A 12,200-nucleotide genomic window follows, 5' to 3' on the forward strand; every position below is an offset into this window, starting at 1 on the left:
GAAGCAGAAAATTAAATTGATTAGATTCAATAATCTTATGACTGACTAACGCCGACTTGACAATTATATTAACTCCGCGTAATTCGACTCTTTCTCATCTCAAGGTTGTGTATTTAATAAGGCGAGATTATCTAATGATTTTTTTTTATCATTACGTACGAGGAAAATTTAATGCATGCAAACTTTGATGTGATATTTCTTTTATCTTCCTCCTCCTCACTCCTACACCTGCCCACACCTGTCATACCAACACTGCCTCACCTACACCTGCCATCCCAAATACAGCATCACCCACACCTGGCCACATCTTTCAAGCTCACATACCTGTTATCCCAATACAGCTTCACCCACACCTGTCATCTAACACTGCCTCACCCACACCTGTCATCCCAACACAACATCACCCAAACCTGTCATCCCAGCACTGCCTCACCCACACCTGCCATCTAAACACAGCATTCTCCACACCTGTCAATCCAAAATTGCATCCTACACACACCTGTCGCCCCAACACTGCACCCCCCACACCCAGTTTTCTCCCTCGCTAAGGTTAAGAACATTGACCTGAATTGACCTCACTTTGCAATCACCTCAGTTCAATGTTCAATCAATGCTCTAAATAACCTGACTATACTGAACCAGGGCAAGTATTCTTTAAAAACGTATCAAGCTCCAATTACGACTATTTTTCAAGGCCACAGAGGTGATTTATCAAGTTTTTTATGGGTGATTTTTTTCCGCTCAAGATCCAGGAGTCGGGTAAAACTATCAAATGCAAATGCAAATCCCAGCAACTTCTACGAGGCTTTTCAAATAGACAAACGTATCAAGCTCCAATTACGACTATTCTTCAAAGCCACAGAAAAGATTTATCAAGTTTTTTATGGGTGATTTTTTTCCGCTCAAGATGCAGGAGTCGGGTAAAACTATCACTGGAATCACTAAGCAGTCTATGCAAATCCCAGCAACTTCTACGAGACTTTTTTTATGACTTTTTTTCAAGGCCACAAAGAAGATTTACCAGGTTCTCTTGGGTGATTGTCCCCTTCAAGATGCAGGAGTGGGGTGAAACTATTCCTGGCATCATAAAACAGACAATGAAAACCCAAATAACTCCTACGAGACGCTTTTCAAACAGGCGAACTTAGGTGCCGAGACGTTAAGAATACGAGCTCGAGAAAGTGTAGGTGTGGATTTCAACGCGACACTGAGTAGGCATCTCTGTGGCTCTATGGTAAAAAATGACGTTAGTTTTTTTTATTGTTAAGAGGTCACTAATCTCTTTTCTATTGGCTTAACATAACAATCTTAAGGAGAACATCAGGTCAACTCGGGAGCTACGGCATTTCAGTGGCTTTATGGATGTGATTTACGTCAGATTTAATTGTATTAGACGTCAGTTATTTGCTTATTTTCATTGGCTTTCATTAAACAACAAAGCTCATGTGTTCACGGTAAATTGCATAGATGAGTACTTAACAAAAGGTCGCCAAATTACATTCCGTCAAGGTACGCATAATATAGAACCGCATTGGAGATTAGTGTTTCTCGAAATAGCCTACGATTATGTTATCCACGGTAAATTGAATAGATGAATACTTAACAATAGGTCGTCAAATTACATTCAATCAAGGCACACACACACACACACACACACACAAATAGAAAATCAACATCGAAAATTAGTATTGATAAGAATACCCTACGTTTATCATAGCCCAGGTAAATTGCATATATACGAATACTAAAGGTAATCAAATCAAATATACATCCAATCAAAGCACACACAATAGAGTTCCAACATCGGAAATTAATTAGTGATTCTAGAAATAGCTTAAAATCATATCATGTCTCCGGTAACTGCATATATGATTACTTAACTAAACAAAAGGTCATCAAATTACATTCAATTAACACACACACACACACACACACACACACACACACAATACTCACCCACGGTCCAAAATCACCATCTGCTGTGACCATGGTTGGGGCGAGAGTGGCGAAGAAGGCGGCGAAGAAGAGGGCAAAGAAGAGGGCGAAGGAGGAGACGAAGAAGGTGGAAGGCAAGGGCGCTCTGCTTCTGCTATATAACCTCCTACTGCTCCTTCTGCTGCTATAACCTCCTACTGCTCTCTCCTTCGTCAGTCACAACGCCATCACTCCGTCAGGCATTGAGGATAAGCGTCAGCCTTTGCAACGGCGTCCCCTTCGCGGTTCCTCACTTTTCGCTGTTACTATTTCGTTTATCTCGTTTATCCTTTCCACTATTCGTCTACTCCCTCCCTTCGTTTATTTCCTTCCTTCCGTCACAATGTACACTCTCACCTCACTGATACGCGATCATGACACACAGGTAAGGTTATTTAATGGAGTATCACACGTTAGTAGGAGTTAGCGAGAGGAGAGGCGCGAAGGTTATTTTGTCTTCCCGCGACGACTCCTGAGAGACGACTGACAGCGAGGTGGTGGTGATGGTGGTGGTGGTGGTCAACGTTACCCAGATTATCGTACTCAACACCTCGTATTTTCCCTGTTTCTGGCCCATAACTACTACCAGAAAACATCTATATTATTCAAGGTTTCAACAATAGCTCTAATGCACTATCGTTGCTTGTGTGGGTAAGATAGTTTGGGCATCTGACACCGAGAAATGGAGTGTTCTGAGTACGACAATCTCTGGTAACGTTGGTGGCGCTGCTGGTGGTTGGGTTCCCTCCTCTCCCTCCCCACTCTCCTCCTCCTCCTCCCTCCTTCTCTTCCCCTCCCTACTCTCCTCCCCCTCCTCCCTCCTCTCCTTCTCTCCCCTTCCCCACTCTCCTCCTCCCTACCCTCCTTCTCTCCCCTTCCCTACTCTCCTCCCCCTCCTCCCTCCTCTCCTTCTCTCCCCTTCCCCACTCTCCTCTCCCCCTCCTTCTCTCCCTCTTTCCCCTACGTCCTGTCTCACTCCTTCCCCCCTCCCCCACCTTCCACCTCTCCACCCCAAATGTCACCCCCCCTCTTTTCCGCCCCCCCTCCCCCTCTCCCTCTCCCTCTAAACGTGCCGGAGGACTCATCTCCGTCACTTCCTCGTCACCTGAGTTTCATTTTTCTATTTTACTATGACGATGTGTGTGTGTGTGTGTGTGTGTGTGTGTGTGTGTGTGTGTGTGTGTGTCCCTTCCCCCCTTAAAAAAAAAAGAGGGAAAATGTCAGTCTATTACCACCGATCTATTCCTCTATTCGTCAACCAGTTCTTTGCTGAATTTGAATCTGTCTAATCTAAATTCATTGCTACGTGTCCTACAAAATCTTAGTGATATCCTTTTAAAGCCCTTCATTCATTTGTATATCTTTCAATCGTCACTTTTTACAACTCTCCTACTTTCGACTTCATAGAGAATGCAACTGAAACGTTTAAACCTATATGGCAAGTTTCTCTAACCTTGAATAGCCTAAAATGTGTTACCCTTTCCATAGATTCTAATATGTCGCTGTCCATTGTTACACGTGGATAGTCAGTTAGTTCTCAAGCATTTAAGGACATTACACGCTCACAGTTGACAAGGCTTTCGTAGAAGTTGTGGGCATTTCCATGGGTAGTGTTACGAGCCTAGTAATAATTTGACAAGGCTTCTGAACCATGGATGTGAAAAACGATCATGAGAACCCGACTAATCTCCTTTTGTGGCCTTGGTGGAAGTTTGGCAAGGCTTCTATACCTACCATCAACGTGAAAAAAAAACGATCATGAGAACTCGACTAATCTCCTTTTGTGGCCTTGGTGGAAGTTTGGCAAGGCTTCTATACCTACCATCAACGTGAAAAAAAAAACTCATGAGAACGAATGTAACTTCTTTATTGGCCTTAAGAAATGAATGACAGGTCGCTATTCTCAGACGCATCTACCTCTCACGTTAACTATTTCCAAAGGCGAAAAAGGAGATTAATCGGTACAGATGAGGAGGTAGACCTACGAGGCGATATAAAGCAATAGGGGTGAAGACATGAGCAGGGGTGAAAGATGGAATAATCAATCCTACACATCCTTATTACGCATATATACATCAATTTTACATATATAGAGCACCGTTGCCAGATTGTCGTACTCAGAGCATAGTATTTACAGGTTTCTGACGCCTAACTATTGCCAAGAAACATCAGGAATTAACTATTTTAACGATAATTATAAGTGAATCCGAGACAGTTTTTGGGTCGGAAGTCGGGAAATGTAAGAGGCTGAGTTAGACAATCTGGCAACAATGACATAGAGGGTATCACAGCCCATACACTTCCATTACGCCGCCACCCTATACACCCCAATAAAATACAAGGGTGATAAGGCAATACCATGCAGTCTACACTATCCCATACACCCATATAGCACACATAGTAGGTTAATATCACAGTACACACCTAAATAACGTACCTAAGGGAGGATTACTGCCTCAGACTACCAGAAGGGCCATAAAACTACCTCTGCAAATGCCCCAAAACTCCTACGAAAGCCTTGCCAAATATGTGTGCTGGGGCGGCGAAATGTTTAAAAATATGGCCACGATCAGTTCCCTTGACAGGCTTCGGCGTCACCTGGCTAACACAACACGCGCGGGGCAGGTTTTTGTCATGATTTACTCTTAACCTGCGCACCTGTTGGCCTTGTGCGCTGAAGTGGCGATTATGCCTCCTCCTCCTCCTGCTCCTCCTCCTTCTTCCCCTCAGCTGACCTTTGAACCGAAGACGACCTGGCCCGACCCTCACGCCGCCCCAGGTATCGAGATTAGCGAAGGAAACTTGCACGCCGAAATACAAACGCAAGAAGGAAGGGGATTATCAAGACACCTCTATTCTCTATTCTCTATTCCTCTATTCCTCTATTCTCTATTGCTCTATTCTCTATTCCTCTATTCTATATTGCTCTATTCCCCTATTCTCTATTCTCTATTCCTCTATTCCTCTATTCTCTATTCTATATTGCTCTATTCTCTATTCTATATTGCTCTATTCCTTTATTCTCTATTGCTCTATTCTCAATTGCTCTATCCCTCTATTCTCTATTCTATGTTGCTCTATTCCTCCATTCTCTATTCTCTATTGCTTTATTCCTCTATTCTCTATTGCTCTATTCCTCTATTCTCTATTTTGGCCACTCCATTCTATTTTCTTCTACCGGAACAACGCTTAAAGGACTTTATTTTTCCTTTTGTTGTTTTTTTTGTTTTTGCCCTTGAGTTACTTCCTTTACGGTAAAAAAAAAAGCCTTCCAATAAGCGATATGATTACGATTTGGTTTTTTGCTTGTTGTTTTTGCCCTTGAGCTGCCTCCTTTACTGTAAAAAAGACCTTCCAGTGAGTGATATGATTGATTTCCTTTGTTTTGAGAGTAATTGCAGTTGATTCCCTATACTCTGCGGTGACTCATATCAAACGTTCAGTGTATAGCGTATCAAACAACGTTAACGCATCGCAGTGAACTCACAACCCAATCAAACGACATATGATCGATTTTAATTGTTTGGAGGATAACTTTTTTCTCTATTATTGGCGCTTACTTATACCAAACGTTCAGTGTATAACCTATCATTCAACGTTAACTCATCGCAGTGATCTCACGTAGCCTTAATTAACTAGAGATATGATTTTAATATGTTTTATGAGTATAACCGATTTTCTCTTTTCTGCGCTAACTCTCCTTCTCCCCACTCTCCTCCTCGCCCTGACTCTCCTTAATTTCCCCTCCCCACTCTTCTCCTCGTCCCTTCTCTCCTTAACCTCCCCTCTCCACTCTCCTTTCTATTCTCCTCCCCCCCAGTCGCGGCGAACTCACAAGACTCTTAACCTAATAACACGATACAATTGTTTTCTTTTCCTTTTTTTAGTTTTAGGAGTAATTGATTTCCTACTTCGGCGCTGACTTCGGCCAAACCAAATGTTCCCTGTTGAGCGTGTTGTTAAAGGTAAACGCGTCGAACTCACCAAGCCTCATAATCTAATAAAACAATGGGAATGACTTTTATTGTTTTAAGAGTATAGCTAATTTTCTCTTATCGGCACTGACTTAGGCTAAATGTTCCCTGTTGAGCGTGTTGTTAATGGTGAACGCGTCGAACTCACCAAGCCTCATAACCTAATCGACCCACCTGGTAGGACAATACATATAAGTTTCGGGAGCCGACACCCTCGCCACACTCTCACAGTTTCCGGTCTGTTACCCTTTTCCCGAGGGTCCGCCCACCGCCCACCGCCCACACCAAGCAGTCCACGGCCCACACACCTTTCCCTGGCCACCCCCACCCCCACACGGCACTCACAGCGTTGGCCGGGACTTCAAACACGCAAATAATGAAGGTCTGAACACTGAAACACCTGTACCACACCTGCAATCAATAATAAACAGTGGAAAACATCGCCCTGATAGTCAGTTTCCTGCCGTGAATGTTCCTGGGCGGTGATTGGCTGCCGCTGTATGACGTCACGAGGTTGAGTGATACGGAGGGAAGCACTGGAGCAGGAAGCCGTGGAGGGGGAGAGGGGGGTCGGGGGGGAGGGGGACAGGTAACCCACCCTCCCTGCGTATATAATGCCCAAAGAAAGAGGTCAAAGGGGTCGATTTTATTACGTTTTGTGTATATCGTTTCTCTCTCTCTCTCTCTCTCTCTCTCTCTCTCTCTCTCTCTCTCTCTCTCTCTCTCTCTCTCTCTCTCTCTCTCTCTCAGTATACCAGTTTTAACGTTCATTGCATAATTTACTTTGAATTTGCGATACCTACAATGCTCTTCGAAGATACAGTACTTTTTTTTTACTTTATTCATGGTGTGAAAGAGAAAAAAAGAGAAAAAATAGTAGTAACAGTAGTATAGATGTTAGTAGGAGAGTAGAAGGAGGAGGAGGAGGAAGAGGAGGAAGAGAAGGAGGAGGAGGAGATAAAAAATAAAGATGGATATCACTCTTGGCGGTGCAACAGCAGAGGTCATACACTGCAAAGAGGAGGAGGAGGAGGAGGAGGAGGAGGAGGAGAGGAAGAAGTAGGGGAAGGAGAGAAAGGAAGAGGGGAAGGAGGAGAGGGAGGAAGGGGAAGAGGAGGAGAGAAAGGAGTAAGGAGGAGGAGGAGGAGAAGAGGAGGGGGAAGGAGAGAAAGGAGGAGGGGAGGAGGAGAGGGAGGAAGGAAGAGGAGGAGAGAAGGAGGAGGGGAGAAAGGAGTAAGGAGGAGGAGGGGAAGGAGGAGAGGGAGGAAGGGGGAAGAGGAGGAGGGGAAGGAGAGAAAGGAGGAGGGGAGAAAGGAGTAAGGAGGAGGAGGAGGAGGAGGAGGGAGAAAGCACCCACCACTACCACCACCACCACCACCACCAGAAGCGCCAGGTAAAGGTAAGGCGTCCCCCCACGCCACCTTCAACACCCCCCCCACAACATCCGGTAGCCGAACCGCCCCCAGCGCACAGACAGACACACACACACACATACACACACATCTATCTATCTATCTTTATATATGAGAACTTGCATGGATTTTCTTTGTCCCATTTGAGTCACACGGACGCAATGAGGAAAGTAAGTAAGTAATGAGGAAAATAAAGTAAATAAGTAAGTAAGTATTGAGGAAAGTCGTTTTTTTCACACACACACACACACACACACACACACACCTGTCATCCCGTCGCCCCCCGCCCACCTCCACCCCTTCTCCCCGCCCTCGCCCACCCCAACACAAGACCGCTTATTAATGCTCGCTGACCTCCACACGCTGAAATATTCTGGTGTTACAAGACACTATCGCTTCTCACATTAACAATTTATAAAGGTTAAAGAGAGGGTCAGTCGAGTTCTAATGAGTGTTTCCTTAGGTTCATGGTACAGAGGAAGGGTCAAACTAACACCAGGGCCATAAAACTACCCCTGGAAATGCCCACAACTCCTACGAAAGCCTTGTCAAATATGTGTTCTTGGGCGGCGAAATGTCTTAGAATACGACCCATAGTGTCCGATGATTGATTGATTGATTGATTGTTTATTGTTGCAAGTAAACAACAAAGGAGAAGGGAGGAGCATGCCATCCCAACCCCCAGGCAGTACAGAGTGTGATTATACAACTATGGATACATGTGGAAGTAGCACCAGGAAACTAAAAAGATACAATGGTAGGCCAATGGTTTCACGTCAGCTTGCTTACACGTCATATCACTCTTTCTTAACATTTACGTGGCTAGTGTTTATGGGCGGAGTTTTAGCTTCAAGGGTCGGACTTTCACAGATATAAGTTGACATATTACACACTCAGTCGTAAAAGTGATATATATAAAAAAGGATGAGCAAAACCGACAACCCGGCGCGCCTTGTAAAACGACTCAAAAAACGAACCAGCAGTGTTGTTGGGGAGAGCGGAGGAGGAGGAGGACGGAGACGCGGAGAGAAAAGGAGAGGAGAAGGAGAGAGGAGGAGGAGGACGAAGACGCGGAGAGAAAAGGGGAGGAGAAGGAGAGAAAGGAGGAGGAGGAAGAGCAGGATGAAGAGGAGAAAACAGGGGAAGAAAAGGAACAAGAGGAGAGAAAAGGGGAGGAAGAGGAGAGCAAGGGGGAGAAGGAGCATGAGGAGAAGGAGAAAGGGAGAAAGAGGAAGAGGAAGAGCCGAGGCAAAACATAAGAAAGCAAAGCGGGCGATAGTGTTCAAGCCTCCGCCATGGAAACGCCTGCGGGATGGTACTCTCCTTTTTAGGGTGGAAGGACGGTTCGATCTCATAGCAAAGAGGATCATCAGGACTATCATTGCGTCGTGTTTTGTTTTTTCATAATACTTGACAATGCTGAAGGATTTTGAGTTGTTTATTTTGTTTCTTCATAATACTTGACAATGCTGAAGGATGTTGAGTTGTTTGTTTTGTTTCTTCATAATACTTGACAATGCTGAAGGATGTTGAGTTGTTTATTTTGTTTTTTCATAATACTTGACAATGCTGAAGGATTTTGAGTTATTTTGTTTTTTCATAATACTTGACAATGCTGAAGGATGTTGAGTTGTTTATTTTGTTTTTTCATAATACTTGACAATGCTGAAGGATGTTGAGTTGTTTATTTTGTTTCTTCATAATACTTGACAATGCTGAAGGATGTTGAGTTGTTTATTTTGTTTTTTCATAATACTTGACAATGCTGAAGGATGTTGAGTTGTTTATTTTGTTTCTTCATAATACTTGACAATGCTGAAGGATTTTGAGTTGTTTATTTTGTTTTTTTCATACTACTTGACAATGCTGAAGGATGTTGAGTTGTTTATTTTGTTTTTTCATAATACTTGACAATGCTGAAGGATGTTGAGTTGTTTATTTTGTTTTTTCATAATACTTGACAATGCTGAAGGATGTTGAGTTGTTTATTTTGTTTTTTCATAATACTTGACAATGCTGAAGGATGTTGAGTTATTTTGTTTTTTTCATAATGCTTGACAATGCTGAAGGATGTTGAGTTGTTTATTTTGTTTTTTTCATAATACTTGACAATGCTGAAGGATGTTGAGTTGTTTGTTTTGTTTCTTCATAATACTTGACAATGCTGAAGGATGCTGAGTTGTTTATTTTGTTTCTTCATGATGCTTGACAATGCTGAAGGATGTTGAGTTGTTTATTTTGTTTTTTCATAATACTTGACAATGCTGAAAGATGTTGAGTTGTTTATTTCGTTTTTTCATGATACTTGACAATGCTGAAGGGTGTTGAGTTGTTTATTTTGTTTTTTCATAATACTTGACAATGCTGAAAGATGTTGAGTTGTTTATTTCGTTTTTTCATGATACTTGACAATGCTGAAGGATGTTGTTTGTCTATGATCGCTTAAAACAATTTGTGAATCAGTGTTTTCTTCGTAATGTCTGACAAGGCTAAGGGATGCCGAGTTGTTATCCTTGACAGATTTAATTATCAAGAGTAAAATACCAGTTTGTGAAGAACAGTATTGCATGTGTGAATGATCTTCGTCAACAGAGAATGAGACACGAGAAACTACTGCAGATATTGATTGTATTTTTTTTTTTTTTTTTTTTTTTTTTCTCCTTACTGTCAGTCTTTCATTTTCCCATTTCCATGTCTGCTCATAAAGGGGACTATGTTTGGGTCTATATATTTTTCTTTATTTTCCCTTTATGCCCTTTCGTGGATCTCAATAATAATAATAATAATAATAATAATAATAATAATAATAATAATAATAATAATAATAATAATAATAACAACAACAACAACAATGATAATAATATAGATGTGTTGCTCAACCATGAAGGAAACAGTAACAAGACAGACAATACAGAATAAAATAAATAAACCACAAATAAACAGATAAATAAAACAGATTATAAGTGGTTCACTCAAGAGGGCAACCTAGGGGAAGGGGAAGGGAGTCCGATGCTCTTTGTCCCCCTTGGTATTCACTTCCAGGGGGGACTCAAACCTTTGGGGGCAGGAGACACACCTCTACGATTTACACCATATTTATTCACATTAATAAGTACAACATAGCAGTACATACTTATCTGTACACCAAGACGATATATATATACCCCGAGTTAATAATACTCTCTATCTGTAAACTGAAGGTGTGTTTAATTTAGATAAAAATATACAATATCAAATATGTGGCTGAAACCCTATGAAGTTCCTGCCTGGGGCCTCCTCCCTCCCTCCCTCCACTATGGTCTGTCAGGGTAAGCCACACCACACGGGCGGGCGATCTTGATGGGGTGACATACTGGTACTTGTAGGGCTTCAGAGACAAAGGTATGCTAAGTGTTCTGGTGCATAGTTCCACATGTCCAATAGCGATTTAGTATATGAGAAGGGAGATGGTAGGCTTGACATGGGAAAGAATAAGGGTATACTTGACATGGGAAAGAAAAAGGGTATATTTGACAAGGGAAAAAGGGTATACTTGACATGGGAAAGAAAAAGCGTATATTTGACAAGGGAAAGAAAAAGGTTATACTTGACATGGGAAAGAAAAAGCGTATATTTGACAAGGGAAAGAAAAAGGTTATATTTGACAAGGGAAAGAAAAAGGTTATATTTGACAAGGGCAAGAGAAAGTTATATTTGACAAGAGAAAGGAAAGGGTATATTTGACATGGGAAAGAAAAAGGTTATATTTGACAAGGGAAAGAAAAAGGTTATATTTGACAAGGGCAAGAGAAAGTTATATTTGACAAGAGAAAGGAAAGGGTATATTTGACATGGGAAAGAAAAAGGGTATATTTGACAAGGGAAAAAGGGTATACTTGACATGGGAAAGAAAAAGCGTATATTTGACAAGGGAAAGAAAAAGGTTATACTTGACATGGGAAAGAAAAAGGTTATACTTGACATGGGAAAGAAAAAGGGTATATTTGACAAGGGAAAGAAAAAGGTTATATTTGACAAGGGCAAGAGAAAGTTATATTTGACAAGAGAAAGGAAAGGGTATATTTGACATGGGAAAGAAAAAGGGTATATTTGACAAGGGAAAGAATAAGGGTATACTTGACATGGAAAAGAAAAAGGGAATATTTGACAAGGGAAAGAAAAAGGGAATATTTGACAAGGGAAAGAAAAAGGGAATATTTGACAAGGGAAAGGAAAAGGGTATATTTGACAAGGGAAAGAAAAGGGTATATTTGACAAGGGAAAGAAAAGGGCATATTTGACATGGGAAAGAAAAGGGTATATTTGACATGGGAAACTAAAAGGTTATATTTGACAAGGGCAAGAAAAAGTTATATTTGACAAGAGAAAGGAAAGGGTATATTTGACAAGGGAGAGAAAAGGGCATATTTGACAAGGGAAAGAAAAATGGGTATACTTGAAAAGGGCAAGAATAGGGTAAATGTGACAAGGGAAAGGATATATTTGACAAGGGAAAGAAAAAAGGGTATACTTGACAAGGGAAATGAAAAGGGTAAATTTGACAAGGGAAATGATAAGGGTATATTTGACAAGGGAAAGAAAAAGGGTATACTTGACAAGGGAAAGAAAAAGGGTATCTACTAAATGCCATAGATGAGGATTCCAACGTCTTTCAGTGCATGTTTGTGGATGTTAATATTTCTGTACGTGAAAGGAAATGGAAAGCAGATGAGTGACGCAGAAGTACTATCTCAGGGCACACCATTACGAGGATGAGGAAGAGGAAATTCATGTTATAGCTAGCAAGGGAAGCTCTGTACACAACCATGAGATAACGAAGCTCTCATTTCAGCCCTCAAGT

General features: G+C 41.7%; 1 protein-coding gene and 1 long non-coding RNA gene across 3 annotated transcripts in view; one reads left to right on the forward strand and one right to left on the reverse strand.

Moving 5' to 3' along the window:
• The window catches only part of LOC126996060 (mucin-2-like), a 61,003-nt gene extending 58,534 nt beyond the window's left edge, over positions 1-2,469 (reverse strand). The window contains exon 1 of one of the 2 annotated variants that reach the window (XM_050856117.1): positions 1,957-2,469. In XM_050856117.1, the coding sequence (XP_050712074.1) occupies positions 1,957-1,976 (20 nt within the window). In that variant the 5' untranslated portion in view covers positions 1,977-2,469. The remainder of the gene's footprint in view (positions 1-1,956) is intronic. The other variant, XM_050856118.1, reaches the window with a different exon arrangement.
• An 8,444-nt stretch (positions 2,470-10,913) lies between these two features.
• On the forward strand, positions 10,914-12,150 carry LOC126996063 (uncharacterized). The gene is made up of 3 exons (XR_007750890.1): positions 10,914-11,126; positions 11,229-11,656; positions 11,710-12,150. It is a non-coding gene; the product is annotated as an uncharacterized LOC126996063 (long non-coding RNA).
• Positions 12,151-12,200: the final 50 nt, after the last annotated feature.

This window comes from Eriocheir sinensis, chromosome 9, assembly GCF_024679095.1.
Source record: "Eriocheir sinensis breed Jianghai 21 chromosome 9, ASM2467909v1, whole genome shotgun sequence".
Lineage (NCBI taxonomy): Eukaryota > Metazoa > Arthropoda > Malacostraca > Decapoda > Varunidae > Eriocheir > Eriocheir sinensis.